The following is a 19,705-nucleotide window of genomic DNA, read 5'->3' on the forward strand; positions in this document are numbered from 1 at the left end:
ATGTGACATACTTTTCCACCAGGTGGCCTCCCTACGCGCATGCAGCGAGCGGTCAGAGGCTCTGGAGAAGCAGGTGTCCTCCCTGGTGCAGGAAATTCATAAGCTGAAGAGGGAGGCAGAGGAGGCCGAGCAGAAGCTGCAGAGACTGGGGAGGCATGAGACAGAGAGCAGCCTATTGTCAAAGGAGAATCTGGACCTGCGCTGCTCCTTGGAAAACTTGCGCTCCTCCTCTGCCTGTCTGACCACCCTACAGGAAGAGCACAAAGAGGCACAGAGAGAAACACAGGAGCTGCAAAGGAGGCTGGAGGAGGCCAGAGAGGAGGCACAAGGAGAGAGGAAGAGGGTAGAGAGGCTTGAGCAGAACGTGGCAGCTCTTAACCAGGAGAAGCATCGCTTAGAGGAGGATATACATAGGAGCAAAGACGAGAGACAAGAGGTAGAAAGAGACAGGCGAGAGATGCAGACCAGAGAAGAAGAACTGAGAAGGGAAGTAGAAGAACTGAAGGAGGAGCGAAGAACAAGGGAGAAAATTGACAAGGAGAGGATGAAGCTCCAATTGGACCTGGACCAATCCGAGAATGGCAGGAAGTACTTGGAAAAGGAGAACTGGAGGATTAGAACACTGCTGGAGGGTAAAGAGACAGAGCTGGAGGAGAGAGCCAGGCAATTGGCTACAGTGGAGAAAGAGGGAATGGCCCTAAGTAAGGAAGTGGATAGGCTGAAGGAGGTAGCTTTCAAAGTCAAGGAGTTGGAAAGGGAGAACAAGGAGCTCCAGAAACAGGCAACTATAGACAAGAGGACTCTGGCTACTCTGAGAGAGGTGAGAGGAAAAAGCCTTGAGTGAGTGTTTTCATTTTATATCATGAATGAACAAACTTTAATTAGCCAACAAAATACAATTTCACATCCTTTCCCCACAATTTTCTACTCGTCAGGATTAAAAGAGTTCAGACCTGTCATGCCCATTCAAAAACTGATTTAGGGAAGTTTTAAAATAATCTCAAAGCCTTTCAATATGTATGTCAAATTGTATTCTGGGGGAGGACCTCCGTGCCCCCTGCTCTAATTGGCCAGCATGATGCCCCTGGAAGAGCCGCAATAATATTTACGTTATGGGTTTCCCCCGATGACCAGAATAGTGTTTGACAAAACAATCTAATCAGGTCCATTTATTAGCTTCTGAAGCTTTTGATTGAAGATGGATAGAGAGGGAGAGGAGGAGAGAAGAGCTCAGTGTGCCATGGGAAGTCCTCTGGCTGTCTATTCCTATAGCATTCCTATATCAGCCCAACACTAATCTACACAATGCATGGCTCTAACCCTGGCATGCACTGTGTCATCTGTATGGAAATGTATATGTGTATGTAGAATTTCATAGTTAGCAGTCTACACGTCAAAGTACTTGGACAAGGTACTGAATCACAAATTGCTCCCAGTAGCTGTGCCATTGGTGAGCGTCTGTGTGAATGTGTACCACTCCTGATGAGAAAGTGGCACCTTGCATGGTAGCCACAGCCACCAGTTTATGAAAGTGTATCTGAATGGGTGAATGCTGACTTGTGTTGTAAAGCACTTCTAGTGGTCTGTAAAATCAGAAAAGTGCCATATAAATGCAGTCCACTCATGTATTTTTTGTGTGCAGGAGTTGGTGTCAGAGAAACTTAGTGTTCAGCAACAAAGTGTTCAGTTAGAGAGACTCAATGAAGAACTTGAGAAGATTGGACTGAACAGAGAAAAACTACTGCTGCAAGAGCACACTCTGGAGGACAGGTAGTTTTCTCTAATGTGCTGTGCTTTTTCAGCCCCATTGTAGGGCTAGACATCAAATTGAAATGATTTCATGTGTAGAAATGAATCTCGGATGTGTAATTGATTTTTTTTGCATGTGTGTCAGCAGGTACAGGCTGCTGGAGTCTCAACTGGAGGAAACTGTTCAACAGACAATGAAGATTAAAGAGGAGAAAATCTCCTGTCTTGAAAAGAAAGTAGAAGAGAGCAGCACACTCAGCACTGCGCTATGTGCCGAATTAGCTACCGTAAGGACATGCATAAAAATTCTAAAAAAAAAACTCACTTTCCCCACTCTCTGGGTATTTCTGTCATACTGAAGATAGAAACAATCAATGTGGGCAAAAACACATAAATAAACCATTGTACTGTTAAAACAACTATCTAATGTGGACCTCTGCTGGAATGAGACTCTCAAGTCTTAAATAGTTTGTTTGTTGATAATTGTTGACACAAATGCTGCTTTTAAGTTTGTTTATCGTTGGAAAGCTAAGATTCTTGTGATTTAATCACAACAGCAGGTACAAGCAATGCCAACAACAAACAAACAAACGATTATGAAGTTGAGGCAACTCACCAATCAAGTTGAACAATATAATAACAATATAATACATCAGATGACTGGTGCTTTGTGACTGGCCTTAATATAGATTGCGTGAATATATAGATCGTACATAAATATAGTAAATGGCCTCATTTTGAGAAAGCTTAGTCACTGTATAAAAAAGCCTATGTAAAATATTCATTTTTGTAAGTATAGTTTTTAGCACCCAAAATACCAAGCTCAGACAGAGGAGACAGGAGTCAGAGGAAGGTTAACAGCTTTAATTTGGCAATTTAAGAATGTGTAACAGGTGAAACCAGAAGCATTGAGGACTAAGTCCAGGAAGCGATAAGTCCAGTTCCTTCAGGTGAGAGCAGACCGTCAGGGCACAGGTGAAAACAGGTGTGGGATTTGTACCTGAGCACAGACAGACAAAAAAGAGCCAGGAAGGCAGGTAGCAGACAAGGCAAAACAGTCAAAAGGGACTTAGCCATGACTGGATCTTGGTTGTTACCACAGAGGTAGACTGATGATTCAATGAATACTGGCTGGAACCTGGATGCTTAAATACGGAGAAGGCAGATGGTTGCTCGATTGAACACAGCCGTGCTCAGGATGAGAGAGGCAGGCCTGACGTGTTGGTCATGCGCTGCATTAACACAGCCTAAACCAGACAGGGGGAGAGACAGACAGGACACAAAAGGGAATGCAAAACACAGGAGCATAAAGGGGAAAACAAGGGAAGGAGACTGTAGACCTCTGTCTGTGGTATTATCAATTTTTAACGACTGTGGACTAGGATAAGGCTCCATGGTGTGGTCTTGGGTTTTCCAGTTACTAAGGCCCAGATATAGTCATCTGCAGGCAACTTTTTGCAAAAAAAAAAATGTTCAGGCAGGAATAAAAACCTTCTTTTTCACTGTGTTCAAACATTTATTACTCAGTGCCAATAGAATTAACAGTGATTGTGACCCCTGGAGATCCATGTGTTACATTTCAAAAGAGACCACAAAACCATGCATGTATATGCAGTCATTCCAGAACAGCTTTCAATTTACTTAAGGTATGCCTAGGTTTTAGACCAATTTCACAGAATGGGAGTTTGCCTCAAGAATAAAAAGTCGTCATCATTTGGATTAGTGAATTTGCCACATGGATGGAATGTGGAAGATGGCATAATCAGCTCATTAAGCATAATCCTAGTGTTTTGTTGACAAATATACACCACTTATATTTCTTACATAAAATGTCATTTATGAATTTTTTTAGTTAATTTCTGAAATGGATAGTCCTTTACTTCTGTACAGTGCCTTAGACTGAAATTGAGTTGATGTCATTATTTTGCAGCGTTGATGAGGAATTATTTAGATGTGTACCCTGTTATTATAAGGTGTTATATTGTAGAGTGTGTTACAGTATTTTTTTTTCCTGCTGTAGGTCCGTCAGAAATTGTCTGCCCTACATCAGCAACAGGAGGTGGAAGAAAACCACAACTCCCAGCACCGCTCAGGGAGCAGCTGGGGTCATGGGTCAGCTACTGCTGAGCTGCTACGAATCAAAGACCATCTTATTGATGTAGAAAAGAATGTAGGATTTTCTTTTTGGAATTCCTTAATAAAATGTCACAGTATATCTCATATTATCATGTTTATATTTTTGATCATTAGCCATCACAAATAATATATTTTCATCTTATTCTGTATTAATTATTCATATTTAGTGTTTATGTGTTATGTAGCATATTTAACATTCTTTTATATGATGATTTTCCTATAATTCATTCATTCATTCAAATTTACGTTATGAATTGGTTTGGTGTCATTATTTTCTCCAGAATGCCTCCCTGGAGACAGAGAGCAGTCTATTGAAGGAGCATCTCAAGCAGCTGGAGAACCAGAACATATCTTTTAACAACCAGATGGTGGCACTGCAGCGACACACCACCACCCTGCAGGAACAGAATTCAGCTTTGCATACACAGACAGCAAAGCTACAGGCAAATAATAAACCATTCAGTGTTTTTGTATAACTGGGCAAAGGGCAGAGGCAAAATTTGCACTACATTTTTCCAGACCATTTTTTAATCACTGAGTTCTAATGGATCTCACTGTATCTTAGGTGGAGAACTCCACTCTCTCCTCCCAGAGTGCATCTCTGATGGCACAGAACGCTGTGCTGCAGGGCCAAGTCACTGCTTTGGAGACAGAGGTAGAATCGTGGCAGCGACAGCGTGATGAAGCATGGCGTGGCAGAGAGAGCGTTCTCAGCGACCATGAACGCCTGCTGGGCGTTCATGAGAGGCAAGCCCATGAATACGAGCAGCTCATCACTCAGCACACTACACTGAAAGGCAAACAGAGGGTGCTAGAGAGTGAACACAGGACACTGCAGAGCAAGTAAGTAAATAACATATAGACCGTATTACTTAAGTTTGTGGCAGAAATTGTGTGTTGAGTCGGATGACAAATGAACTCTTATGAAACTGTTGTTGCACAACCATTGAATCAGCTTTTAATGCAAGCTCAAATGAATTTAGTCCTTTGTTTAAATTGAAATGAAATGCTGATTAAGACATCTCCAGCTCAGAACAGATTATGTTGGCTGGGTTTAGGTACGAGAGGGATTTAATTCATATCCTTGAAATGTGAATATAGTGTGATGTATGGAGGTGTGGAAAGATGGAGCTGCAGGACTGTTCACCTCTCTCACGTGCATTGTTACATTAGGGAGGAGGATATGGGTTAAGTGAATACATTAGACCTCAGCCACATTCTTTGGAAATGTAAACAAAGTTTTTTGGCACAAGCACACACCTCCTGTGAAGGTATACGATAACAGTCAGGTGCAATTTTATATGACAGAGCGACTACATAAATGTATCCTATCAAGTATGATTAGAGGTAACTAGCTACCCACTGGAGGCCGAGATGAGTCAGCAGAAGTATTTTACATTTTACAGGAAGAGAACAGAGAGGGATTTTGATATAAATTTTTTTTAACATGCTTAGCATGCAACATGAGCTAAATGAAAAAGTAGCACAGGCATACAAGATTGAATCTGTAAACAATGAAAAAAAATGTTTCATTTAATTTTGCCTTTAAGGAAGATGCTATGCTACTATGTGTTTAAAAAATGATTTAAAAAAAAAAAGTAAGGAGACAAATGGCCTTGCAGAAAAAATTTCTTAAACCAATATGACTTGTTTCTTAGCAGGTCTAAATATACATAAGCTAGTGTTTAGTAGATTCTGCCTGACTCTACTAGCTGTAATGTAATTCTAATTACTAGTTGTGATAGGGTAGATCAAGGGCTGAGGCAAAGTAACAGCATTTATTGCAACTATATTTTGCACAACAGAACTTCATCTCACAACAGATCCATTGAGTCACATGAAACACAAACAGGTTGCATTTTTTAGACCAGCACAGAGATTGGAAAGATAGAACATCACTTTGTGTACCTGGAGGAAGATATTACTTTGCAACTTTTCCATTTTCTATAAATTAGCAAAAGTCTGATTGGCAGAAAAGTTAGGGTTAAATTTTCATGTTCATTACCAGGACTTGAGAATGCAGCCCAAAAAGGTGCAGTAAGAACAAAGTGACAAACAGGTGGAGTTAGACATAAAGTTTCATTACATTTAGCCAGGACTTCCGCAATACGTAAAGTGTAAAGCTTACCTTTAGACAAAGCAATGGTTTTATACATTTTTTTTTCTTCAGATGGCCAAGATATGCTGTCTTAAGTCGAGTAGCTTGTTTAGAAAATCTTGTCAAGATTTAAAAGCCACTGCCATATATTGAGAAAATGATATTGACATTTATCTACAGGAAATTGACAAATATAATGGGGTTCCATTAACAAGAACAGTATTTTCTCTGAAGGTCTGTTGGAGAACATTAAAGATTTAGATAAACACACAACTGACTTTAACATGATCACAGGATATTCATTGCTAGCTTAACTTGTACCATAGAAACATGGTTGCAAGCACAATGCACCACATAATAATACAGACATTTCACCATAAAAGTCAGGGTTCAATCATACAGGAATATAACCATTTTCTCAGACTTTTGCTGCACAAACACTTTTTGCTTTGAAAAACATTAAAAAAAGGAAATTAACTTATACTATACAAAAGTCATTTCACACTACAAGATGGACTGGACCTCCAGATCTACTAGGCTCACAGAGCATTGATCCCAAAACCAGCTGTAACCTCAACTCTGAGATCAATAATAGTCAGCTTTATGCAGTTTTATGTTAAAGAACAGGGGCCTCATTTAGAAAACATTGCGTAGAATCTATACTAAAAGTGTGCCTACGCCCAAAAGCTGGAAATGGCATACGCCAAAAAATATTCGGATTTATAAAACCGTGCGTACTCACACCTGCATGCAATTTTCCCTTCATAAATCACACTCCACCTGGAAGATTGCGCAGGTGGATTCACCTCACATCCCGCCCCCGACACACCCACATCTACCATGAATGGTCAATGCAAAGTACCTCATGAATGTCTTTGCATATAAATATGCCTACTGATCAGTGGCATTTTACGTTCGATCATGGCAGAGAAAAGGAAAAGAAATTTTATGGAGACTGAAATCAAAGTGCTTGTGGGTGAGGTGGAGGCCAGAAATGGTATTTTGTTTGGTGGTCACAGTAATGGCGTCACGAATAAAATTTAAAAAAAAAAAGAGTGGCAGCACGTCGTCACTTCAGTGAATAGTTCCAGTGCCACAGAGCGTTCTGTGGCAGAAATTAAAAAGAAGTGGTCGGATGTGAAGGTGGAGGCCAAGAAGAAAGTTGCATGGCACCATCGAAGCACATCTGCTACTGCTGGGGGCAAGGGCGCACCCAAGCCCACTCCGCTGGACACCAAGATAGCCTCGATCCTTGGTACGGGATGGCGCGGTTCCGGCGGGTGGGTCTATCTAACACTGGGCCCAGTTCAGCACATAGATCCAAGAGCACCGCTCTAGGGAATCTAAATCGGCTTATTAGCCAGTCATCATCACGGGCCAGGAAATCTCCGTGGTCCCTAAAACTTCTCTCCATCCTGATCCTACCATTTGCGTGATCTTCCAGCAGTGCCAGCGCATCCATTGTGCAGCATTACGCACGAGTGTCACCGCACTATTTATATGCTTACTCAGCAAATTGAATGATTGTTACACACCTTGTCACAATTAATACTAATCCATCAGTGCCATCCACCACTCTGTATCATTTGAAGATGGAAGTATGATATATGAACATTGTGCATAGAGTAGTAGGCCTAACGGCTCACTAAAGGAACACATGTATAACACTGCAGACTTGGTTGTTCATGATTACGCGGGTCTATAAGTCTGATATGTGATGACATTAAATGTATGAGATCAATCTGGCTTCAATTCACCACCTCGCTATCTGCACCGCCAGTTCCCCCTGTCTCCAAAATGTTCGCACGCAAGCATCAAAGTTGGCGTACCGGTGCGCACATTCTCACACTAAGTTTATTTTTATAAATCACAACCTTTGCGTAGGAAGTTGCGTACGCAACTGTCAAGCCCCGTTTTGCGCGTAAGCAAGTTTTATAAATGAGGATTGGTGAGCAACTTTGTATACGTACGGCATAGGGGCAGATAGAAGCAGTGCTAAAGGAGAGGGAGATCCAGTATCGGACACCCTACACAAAGATGCGAGTGCACTGGGACTCTGCACTATGGATCTACTAGAGTGCAGAGGTGGCTGTCTGAAATCTGAATAAACAAGGAGTCAAGGTGACAGTGCCAAAGAAGGCGAGCTACATGGCAGCAGTGGAGGAGAAACTGAACGAATTGATGCCATTGAAACATACCAACACCACAGACAGCACAGCCCAACATGCAAGAGAGGCTGGTGGAGTTAAAACCAATGGGATTAAAGAGACAAATTTGGACCAGATAGATAATAAACATGGTAAAACTTTACCAAGAATTCTATATGACAGAGTTTGGTAATACCTTTCATTCTGGATGAGGCATCAAGTGAGACAGAGGTCTTTGCTATTTGATTTTGGCAATGCAAATACATTCTATTGTTCATTCCACAATAGTTGAAGAAGACATGTGACCATACTTATTCCTAGCTCTGTGAAATTCGAATGTACTCAAGAAATTAGTGATAAGGAAAGAATAAAGATCTTAAAGGGATAAAGGCTGGGGAGGAAGAAAACATTACTGGGCTCTTTGTTGATGATGTGATCTGTTATTGAGAGGCTCCTGACACATGCCTTTCTATATTAATTAATCAATTGGAGATGTTTGGCCTTTACTCTGGATATAATTGAACCTAGCCAGAACACAGATTTTCACAATGAACTACTGTCCATCCAAAATTTTACAACAAAAATATGACTTAAATTAGAGTTTAAAATAAAAACATACCTAATTCTATTACAAGAGGAATTGATAAACTTTTTGAAGCCAACTATATCAAGGTGGATCAGAACATTAGAAATAATATTGAGAGGTGGTGTCCATTCATTGGTCTTTAGCTCAAGAATAGATACTATAAAAATGAATATACATTCATGACTTTTGACTTTTGTACCTATTTCAGTCATTGCCAATTGAGATTCGTGAGAAACAATTCAGGGCCTGGGATAAAGTTATTTTTGAACATAACAGGTTGGCAAAAATAAAGGAGTCATGGGATTACCTGCTGGTTAGCTCTTTGTTTGTGTGGTTGTATTGCATTATAAATCTACTGGAGGTTGAAACCGTGTTCTGCGGCTAGTCGCTGTTCTTGCTTGGATTACCTAGCTACATGCAAGCAAGTAGCAGAGTGGATTAGACTTGCTTTTTTTAGTTTTTTATAATGACAGTATTATATCACAGTAGCACATAAATAAAAGGGATGATTCTACCTCTTTTCACCCTATAAACAATATAAGGCATCATATCTTAGGGAACCAAAGACGATAAAAAATTAATGTGTTCATTGGCTCTAAACAGGAATTAAAATGAGGTATAGGCCCACATGTGTTTTAGAAGAAGACACCAGCCCCATAATGTAAGTTAATGAGTAAATGTAATGTGATTCATTCTCAGAATTTGAAAAGGGGTATGATCAGACATCTCATCTTTATTGTGTGTGTACTTCAAGTATGTGTGCGCGAGCTGTGCTTGCATGGGTATGTTCAATTTAGGCTTAATTGCAGGGCTTGGGATTGAACCACAGACCTTCAGATGTGGACAACTGCTCTACCTCCTAGGCCACAGCTGCTAACCATCTCTACCAAGGGAACTACAGTGCTGCAGTGATTGTCAGACAATATCAGTAGATAAATAACCCCTGTGCTTGGTCTGTGTGTGCGTGTGTCTGTTTGTCTCTCTGTCTGCAGGTATTGTATTTTGGTGCAACAGAAGGAGAAATGGGAGGAGCATGAGGGGCGTGGTCGGAAAGAGAGGGAGGAACTAAACCAGCAGATCCATAAGAATCAGCTATTACAGCAAGAGAATCTGCAGCTTAAAACAGAAGTTGACAGGTATTGTATTTTCGCACACAGTCACAATGTCAATGTAGATGGTTGGCAAATTTTTCAAGGCCAGCACTGATTACAGAGAGCCAACATAGGCGTGCCTGCAGTAACAATGAAACTCTTAATGTCAAAATTTAGAATAACCAGTGGTGGAATGTAACAAAGTACATTTGCAGAAGTACTGTACCTAAGTACAATTTACTTATTTCCACGTTGTGCTGCTTTTCACGACCCTGATTCCAAAAAAGTTGGGACTAGTGTTGTTTTTGGCGGCCTGTTTTAATTTTTGTCTTAGTCTAGTCTTTGTGTCAAGCTGTCATTTTAGTTTTTATTAGTTTTAGTCATGTTCATACTCTTTTTAGTCTAGTCAAGTTTCAGTCGACTAAAAGCCTGAGCATTTTAGTCTTATTTTAGTCAGAATTATCCATGACTATTTTTCGTCTAGTTTTAGTCGACGAAAACTGATGACATTTTAGTCTAGTTTTAGTCAATGAAAATTGTATTTTAGTCTCTTTTAAGTAATGCAATTCTATTTAACCCAGTCAATATAGTATAAGGGCTGCATGGTGGCGCAGCAGGTAGTGCGGGTGCCTCACAGCAAGAAGGTTGCCGGTTCGATCCCCGGGTCAGGCGGGGCCTTTCTGTGTGAAGTTTGCATTTTCTTCCCGTGCATGCGTGGGTTCTCTCCGGGTTCTCCGGCTTCCTCCCACAGACCAAAAACATGCTCATTAGGTTAATTGATGACTCTAAATTGTCCGTAGGTGTGAGTGTGAGTGTGAATGTTTGTCTGTCTTTGCATGTGGCCCTGCAAACGGCTGGCGACCGGTTCAGGGTGTACCCCGCCTCTCGCCCATTGTAGCTGGGATAGGCTCCAGCCCCCCGCAACCCCGAAAGGGATAGGCGGTATAGATAATGGATGGATGGAATATAGTATAAGTACCTAGTAGTATGGATGAAACCAAAATTTTCTTTTAGTCAAACCCATTTCACAATTCAAACAAGGTTGTCTTATTATTATGTTATTGTTACCTAATAGAGTCAAGAATACATCCATTCCAGACACGGAAGATGCTATGATTTGAATTTATAATATATATATTTTACCGACCAAAGCTGGCTGGCCGGCCATCGGTCCGTTCTCTGTGTCAGCTGTCTGTCGTTAATGCTAACCTACCGCTGCTGCTAAATTCTTCTAAATAATGCCGCGAGTGGGAACTAATGCCATGACGTCGCCTGCGACTGCGCGGTGTGACCTGATGCAGCCCTGAAGTGAGACACAGGAAACAGAAATACTGCAAAATAATAATAACAACGCGACTAAACGAGACGAAATAACAATAAAATTAAGAGGCATTTTAGCAGAGTTTTTATTTTGTAAACCTAATTTAGTCTCGTTTTTATTCATCAACAATATTGCATCATATATTTAATTATAGTTGTCGTCACATGACCAGCATTTAAACTGCATCTCGTCTCGTTTTTGTCATGTGATAAAGGTTCGTTGATGACGATATTTAGTCATAATTTTTGTTGACGGAAGCAACACTAGTTGGGACGCTATGTAATACCTAAATTAAAAACAATGCAGACATTTACAAATGAGCCGTGTTCAGCAATAATGTTTGGAACTAATAATAATGAAATAAGAATATAGTTGTGTCATAGATTTTTGAAAATATATGATATGGAATTCTATTCATAGTTTAGATGCTATGTTTAAACAGTTTGGGATGCTGTGTAAAACATAAGTAAAATCTGAATGCAGTCATTTGCAAACAAACTGTCTTTACCGTCCACGGGTTTATGAAGTGTTCCCAAGCCCATGTAGTAATACCAATACCAAGCAGCAGCACACCAGACTTGACTCATTCAATCAACTGATCTCACTCTTCAGACAGCTGATTGGTCAAACTGTGAGCTTTTGCTTGATTGGAAAGACCTGCAGCCACAGTGGCCCTTTGTGGACAGGTTGCCCACCCCTGCTTTAAACAGTCATGTGTTTCACAAAGTGTTGAACCTCATCCTGTCCTTGCTTGTTAATGATTTAGCCTTTCCAGGATGCCTCTTTCATACCCAAGCATGATACTATCACCTGTTACCAATGAACCTCTTTACCCATGAAATGTTCCAAAGAGGTGTTTTTGGAGCATTCCACAATTCTCCCAGTCTTTTGTTGCCCTACTTGTTTGAAATATGTTGCTGGCTCTAAGTTCAGAATAAGCATATACAAAAATCAGTCAAGCTGATGAGGTAAAAAATTAAATATATCGTCTTTGTACTGTTTTTAGTTGAGTATATGGATTAGAGAATTATCACATTCTGTATTGTTTATTTTATACAGCAGCCCAACTTTTTTGGAAACAGGGTTGTACCTTATTCTCCACAACTAGAGGCAAATATTACACTTTTTACTCCACTACATTTATTTGAAAATTGTAGTTTCAGTTGCAGATTTAGATCATTAATATAGATAGATCCAACAGCCAAAACCACCAGATACAAAGACTCCTCGGCCATTCACTGCTCAACTGGGCATGTTAGTCCTCATAGAAATAGATCATAAGATCGCAATGTTTATTGGAACTTAATGAATATCTGTTTCAAAACACACATTTGCTCACTCACTGGAGCAGTTCTAGTCTCTGTGCCCGTCTGTGGAACAGTGGCCTTCAGTGTTAATAAGCTTTTGCTCATTATATATAACCTATCAGATAGTGTTGTGAGCAGGACATAGGTGGCTGCATCAGAGCCAAAGTAGGCATTTTTAAATTAATTTATTTTATCAGCCATCAGATAATTGGTTGACTTCTACAGTGTAGCCAAAGTGTGGCTCAGGTCACGATGGAACTGGTGGTAACACTGTCACCTCACAGCAAGAAGGTTCCGGTTTGAATCCCGCTGTGGGCGCTGGTGGCGTGTCCTCCATCATGCCTTCAGTGCCTGCTGCTTGAGGAAAAGGGGCCTTTCTGTGTGGAGTTTGCATGTTCTCCCCGTGTTCACCTGGGGTATCCTCCATAAAAATACCCCTACTAAAAACATGCAAGAAGATCACCACCTGACCAATGGTTAACAAGGAGGAACTGGCACCCGGGCGCCGGTCGGCTGGCAGCCTACCACTTCTGGTCTGCCACAGAGGAAGGACAACCAGGATGGGTTAAAAGCGGAGAAAGAATTTCACAAATGCATGGCGTGTGCAGTTTCCCCCCCTAACTCCGCATGTTGTGTGTGTAATTGTGACTAATAAAGGATTTCTTCTTCTTCGTCAGAGGCATAACTTTGCAGCACAGTTAGCTACTGATTTTAAAACCACTTGAGTTATTCATTTGACTTTTCTCTTATAGGTATTCTTACCCTTCTTTCTGACTTCTTCTGTTTCCCCCTTTAGATTGACAGAGAGCCAGTCACAGCAGTCGGAGCAAAATGAGGGGCTCCAGCAGCGCATGAATGAACTCAAGCGCTCATTAAGCACCACCCAGCTGGAAGCGAGTCGATGGATGGCACGATACGATACACTCATGGAGCAACACCAGGGCCTTGATCTAACTTTGACCAAACTAGACAACCACTGTGAGGTAAACAGGACCTTTTGTTTGTTTTCCATCAGGCAGTGGGGAGAAATAAGTGACAATAATTTTTTTGTCTTTTACGTCTCCAGCTTTCTGTTTGGAGAATGAATCTCACCATCTCTTTATTACTTTCCTGACCTGACTCATGTGTGTGTGTGCACGTGTGTGTGTTTAGCTGTTGAGTCGACTGAAAGGGAATCTGGAAGAGGAGAACCACCACCTCCTGAGTCAGATCAATCTGCTGAGTCAGCAGAACCACTCTCTGCTTGAGAGGAGCATGGAGAGCAAAGAGCTGTATCACCAGGAACAGAAACTATACATGTAACTGTACACAACAGCACACCTGCAATACAAACTGCACATGTAGCTGCACACCATAAAAGACTTCTGTAGGTTATACCACTAGTAAGACAAACTATACATGTACTGTATAGAGCAGACACCACCATTAACATTTGGTTGCTTTTAAAATACTATAACTACTCATATGTTGATAAGTGTTAATACAAAGAAGCTTCACAAAGATGGGATAACAAATGACAATGTCTATCTGTGTTTCTTTCCTTTTGTATCTCTTTATTCAGTGATAAGCTGAACGCTCTTCGTCGTCAGAAAGAGAAACTAGAGGAGAAGATCATGGACCAGTACAAGTTCTACGACCCCACACCTAAAAAGTGCTGCTTTTATCAAAGCTTTTAATCTTTTTACAGAAAATATGAAATAGTTGTTAATGTTGCAGTATCATCACAATATAACTGCTAAATGTATTTAAGATATTGATGTTTGATATACTTTATGACAGATAGATTGTAAATGTTGTGTGTTGTCAGGAGGAGTCAGTGGTCTGGAGCTAAAGCTTTAGCCAAATTGATTAAACCCCGAAAGGAAAACAGCAGGGAGAGAGGAGGTGACCAAGACAAGGAAGGAGGCAAAGAGAGAGAACGAGCAAAGAGCGCCCCAGACATCCCACTACCTGCCCCACCTCCCCTCCTCCCCCCTGAAATGCCACACCCACTTTCCCAGCGGATGGCACGTGACACGCAGGACAGCGCCCACAGCAATAATAATAGCCACACCACCAGCCCCAGCCTGGGACCCCAGAGTCCAGCACTTACGGCCATCAGTCAAGGTACAGATTAATCCAACATAACAAAGCCCCTCTTCATATAGCATTAATTACCATGAAATGTCTTTCGACTGATTTTCATCTCAGGACCCTGAGAGTTTCACCCTGTCAAAGACACATTCACAAGTTAAGAAAAGATATTTTTACTGACATCAGAGGAGAAAGTAATGTCAGTGGTTTCCTCTTTGTGGCATATGGTATAGTGGGAAGCTGTATATATTAAGTGTTTTATTATGAAATGGACATAGAGCATTTAACCAATATATCCAGTAGAAAACCACAAAGCTGATGGAGCATGGTGAGTTGACTCAAGTTCACCTCGCTGCCTGGGTGCTGTTAACCACCCTATAACTGACTGACTGACAGCTGTTTCACGTTTCTGTTTCTCACATCTATCTTACAGCCACTGTATCTGTTCTCTGCTGTGATTCCACATTAATCTGGCTCTGCTCCTGCAGTAGAAATACTAATAATACATAGAGGTATTATTAAAGGTTTCTAAGGCATTCTTTCCAAACCTTATCTTTTTTCTAAGAATGTGCAGTACAGTTCTGATTTACACTTTCAGCTGTTGCCTGATACTTAAATCAAGCTGACATAAGTATCTGAATTGCCTATCATTGAGATTCAATTGTAATTTCCACAACTGTTTTGCGGTAGGCGTGATAAACTTTTTCGAAAAGTGTTACATGTGTATATATATATATACAGTGGGGGAAATAAGTATTTGACCCCTTGCTGATTTTGCAGGTTTGCCCACTTACAAAGAGTGCAACAGGCTATAATTTTAATGATATGTTCATTTTAACAGTGAGAGACAGAATATCACCAATAAAGTGGAATAAGACATTATATGCATTTTAGGAATTTATTTACATATTTTTGGTCAAAAATAAGTATTTGACCCCTTGGACAAACAGCATGTCAATATTTTGTAGAAAAGCCATTATTGGCCAGCACAGATGTTAAACGGTTTTTATAGTTGGTGACAAGGTTTGTGCACATTTCAGCAGGGATGCTGGCCCACTCCTCCCTGCAGACAGCCCTCCAAATCATTCAGGTTGGCAACCCGAATTTCAAGCTCCCTCCAAAGATTTTCAATTGGATTCAGGTCTGGAGACTGGCTTGGCCACTCCAGAACTTTGATGTGCTTTTTCTTCAGCCACTCTTTTGTTGCTTTGGCGATGTGGTTAGGGTTGTTGTCGTGCTGAAACACCCATCCTCGACCCATCTTCAGCTCTCTCACTGAGAGAAGGAGGTGTTGGTCCAGAATTCCACGGTACATGGCCCTGCCCATCCTCCCCTCAATGCGATGGAGTTGTCTTGTCCCCTTGGCTGAAAAGCACCCCCAAAGCATGATCTTGCCACCACCATGCTTGACAGTTCGGATGGTGTTCTTTGGGTTGTACTCTGTTCTTTGCCCTCCAAACACGGCGAGTTGAGTTCAGCCCAAAAAGTTCTATTTTGGTCTCATCTGATCACATCACCTTCTTCCAGGCCTCTTCTGAGTCATCCAGGTGGTCAATGGCGAACTTCAGGTGGGCCTGTACATGTGCCTTCTTGAGCAGGGGGCCCTTGCGTGCGCTGCAGGATTTCAATCCATGACGGCGTAGTGTGTTACCAACCGTTTCTTTTGTAACTGTGGTCCCAGTTGCCTTTACTTCATTAACCAGTTCCCCCCTTGTGGTTCTGGGATGATTCCTCACTGTTCGCAAGATCAGGGACACCCCACAAGGATTCTCTTGTAGCCCATCCCAGCCTTGTGCAGGTCAACAATCTTGTCCCTGATGATCCTTAGACAGCTCTTGGTCTTGCCCATGGTGGAGATGTGGGAATCTGGTTGTCTGGGTGTGGACAGGTGTCTTTTATACAGGTAATGAGGTCAGGCAGGTGAATTTGATGTAAATAATTAGTTGGGATTGGGGGTGTGTCTTAGAGAAAGACTAACTGGCTTGTGGGAGCCAGAATACTTGCTGTTTGGTAGGGGGTCAAATACTTATTTTTCCTCATCAGATTGTTATGAATTTTTATAAATTCATATGATGTGATTTTCTGGAATTTTCTTTGGGATTCCGTCTCTCACTGTTAGAATGTACATATGATTAAAATTATAGATTGTTGCATTCGTTGTAAGTGGGCAAACCTGCAAAATCAGCAAGGCTTCAAATACTTATTTTCCTCACTGTAGATATATAAAGTCTTACAAACAACACAAAAAACACAATTCTTTTAAATGTATTTATACATCTGTCTAATAACGTTCAGTAAAATCAAATATTTAATTCATCAGTTAAGAACCATTTCAAAACCTTTTTAGACACCTTGTGCTTGTCTTTGCTTGAACTTACGTTTGCAATGCTATTTTTTGTGACACAGTAAATTTAGATTCTTAGATGGAAACTTAATGGCAACAGATTTTCGTAAAATGATCAGGACCTTTGTGCCTTCACAATACTTTTTTGACTCTTAGGTGATGTAAATGGAATTGTTAGTGTTATGAAAAAATATAGAAGACTATTAGCCATTTGAGAGACTTAAGTTACTACTATCATTATCAGACTTATTGTTGCAGAGAGAAATGTGTCCAATGTTGTGAGACTTCCATACTCAAAAAAAAAAATCAAGTTTGGGCCTTTCTTGGCTTCTTGTGGTGTCTGGGATGTCACTGGATGTCACTTTTTTAGTTTGTGACAGTCAGTCACTGAAGACAACTCGAAAGGAGCGGAATACCAGCAGGTTTTTACAGTTTTTGCTCTGTGTGACTTGAAATGGCAACATTAATTCCCAGATTGCAATTTTATACTTTCAAATGAAAATCCAATGAAAACATAAAAAGATTTGTTATGGATGAGCAGATAATCCAGAAGCTTGCTTCATGCTGGTTATAGTCTATTTTGTATAGTCAATGTTAGGTTAAGAAACAAGATAAAACTAAATTAAGCTACACAAAATTCCATCCATCCATCCATCCATTAGTTATACCTGCTTCCTCAGGTAGGAGCTGGAACTGATTTCAGCTGACAGTGGGTGAGAGGTGAGGTACACCCTAGACGAGTCAGTGGGCAGTCACAGGGCTGACACATGGAGACAGATGGAGACAGAAAGCCATTCATGCTCACATTCTTACCTATGAGTGTCACTAGTTAACCTCACCTGCATGTCTTTGGACTTGGGAGGAACCAGAGCATCCACAGAAAATCCACACAGACAAGGAGAGAAAGTGGCTTTTATGTCAAGGCTGTCTGTTCTAATCAACATCATAAACAGGGAAAATCACTGCTGTCACTTGCTGTCTTAATTGTACACATCCAAACATAACAGCAATGGGTCATGTGATAATGACATTGGGCTCCTCCTAGCCACTAACACTGCCTGCACCTCTGTACACTGCCTCCTTACTAGAGAATTACAACGTACTGCTAATGTATTTCCCTCCAAAACTAACATGAAAGGCACGCAAGTGGACATTGCTTTGTAATGGTCACATTCAAAACATATTGTGAACCACTGTACACTGTGGTTACCTGATGTTTACTTTTAATTATCTACGGAAGAAGTCAGAAAGAAGGGTAAGAATACCTATAGGAGAAAAGTTAAATGATTAACTCAGGTGGTTTTAAAATCAGTAGATAAATGTGCTGCCAAGTTATGCCTCTGACCTGAACCACACTATGGCTACACTGTAGGAGTCAACCAATTATCTGATGGCTGATAAAATTAATTTAAAAATGCCCTGCTTTGGCTCTGATGCAGGCACCTCTGTCTGTGGGCACTGCTCTATGTCCTGCTCACAACACTATCTGATAGTTTAACAATCCTTATAGGAGAACTGGTTTCAAATGTATGGCCCAAACTGTGTTCACGTTTTATTTCTATAGGTTGTCTTTTTTAATGCTCTACTCTTAAAGGGATTCTACTCATTCCTGAGCTCAATTCACTCGTAGTTCAACAAGTGGATAAACTTGCATGTGTAAATTGTCATAATCAGCTGATTGAAGAGATAGGTTGAAAGATGAACAATAAATCAGCTGCTCTACTATACAGCTACGTATGCCTTGTTTGTCTGCATAAATATTTCTTCAACATAGGCCAGAGTCATGCCTACAGTTTTTATCTGCCATTTCTTGTCCACTGAGCTTGGTTTAGAGTGAATTGGGGTCAGTCTTGAGTCTAATGCTTGGATTCTGCTTGGCAATGGATTTCTGTTGTCTTGTTTTATTCTGGTGGATTTTCTTGCATGGTATCATAATAACTTTCAACCATTTTTTTAATCACTGTCATTGTGTCATCAGTTTTTTTTTTTTTTACATTTCTCCATCTCTCCCTCCCATCTCTCTCCATTCTCTCCATCTCAGTACCCCCCACCCCAAAACGCTTCAGTTTCCTACGCAGTAAAAGTCAAGACAAGCTCCTCTCCCCACCCTCCTCCTCCCGTCCCTCCCTCTCTCTCACCAGAAGACTGCGATTCTGGTCTTCCACTGACATCACAGCTGATGGTGTCACTAACCAGCCAATGTCAGCCAATGGAGTGTTCTAAAATCCTTCTCATCGTCTTCATCATCATCATCATCATCTTCATTGCCACCTCATTATCAGACAGTTCAACACTTCATTGTGACACACAAAAAATGCATATATCACACATGCCTACACTTCATAACACTAAGGCAGGCACAATTGCACAGTCCTCAAGCATACAATAAACATACAAAACACACACAAACAGGGGCATGTTGCTGTTGTGATCCAGCCAGTGTTACTAGTAAGTAGTATGTGCAGAGATGGTTTATATGTGTGTGAGTGTGTGCGCACATGCTCATTTCAAAGCATGCCAGGCTTGTCCCCATGTACAATATCTTCATGTCCTTGAAGAGCAGTTCATGTTTGATTAGTAGCTGTAAGAAAAAAAAAAATGTGTATAAGTTTGTCTCTGTAAGGCTTGATTTCTGTATTAAGAACAGATCTCATTTCTATCTGTTCTGAGCTGTGACTTGCGTGAAGATATATCTGACTTCACACAGCTTTGCTGCAGAGTTTTCTTTTTGTTCAGTCAGCAGTGATGGCTCACCACAGCAACCATGCTTGTCATCTACCTCCTCCATCTCTCTCTCTTCGACTCTCTCTCCAACTTTGCCTGCCCATTTGCTTTAACCTTTGGTCTGTCCAC

At 40.9% G+C, this 19,705-nt stretch overlaps 1 protein-coding gene across 1 annotated transcript in view; it reads left to right on the forward strand.

Annotated features, from left to right (window-relative positions):
- ccdc88c (coiled-coil domain containing 88C) overlaps window positions 1–19,705 on the forward strand; it is a 75,184-nt gene that overhangs the window by 39,249 nt on the left and 16,230 nt on the right. The window contains exons 16-26 of the mRNA XM_070978880.1: window positions 23–820; window positions 1,643–1,770; window positions 1,895–2,036; window positions 3,770–3,919; window positions 4,167–4,328; window positions 4,451–4,728; window positions 9,709–9,852; window positions 13,232–13,418; window positions 13,588–13,733; window positions 13,997–14,086; window positions 14,243–14,541. Of these exons, the coding sequence (XP_070834981.1) occupies window positions 23–820; window positions 1,643–1,770; window positions 1,895–2,036; window positions 3,770–3,919; window positions 4,167–4,328; window positions 4,451–4,728; window positions 9,709–9,852; window positions 13,232–13,418; window positions 13,588–13,733; window positions 13,997–14,086; window positions 14,243–14,541 (2,524 nt within the window). The remainder of the gene's footprint in view (window positions 1–22; window positions 821–1,642; window positions 1,771–1,894; window positions 2,037–3,769; window positions 3,920–4,166; window positions 4,329–4,450; window positions 4,729–9,708; window positions 9,853–13,231; window positions 13,419–13,587; window positions 13,734–13,996; window positions 14,087–14,242; window positions 14,542–19,705) is intronic.

The sequence above is a fragment of the Chaetodon trifascialis genome, chromosome 14 (genome assembly GCF_039877785.1).
Source record: "Chaetodon trifascialis isolate fChaTrf1 chromosome 14, fChaTrf1.hap1, whole genome shotgun sequence".
NCBI classification, from domain to species: domain Eukaryota; kingdom Metazoa; phylum Chordata; class Actinopteri; order Chaetodontiformes; family Chaetodontidae; genus Chaetodon; species Chaetodon trifascialis.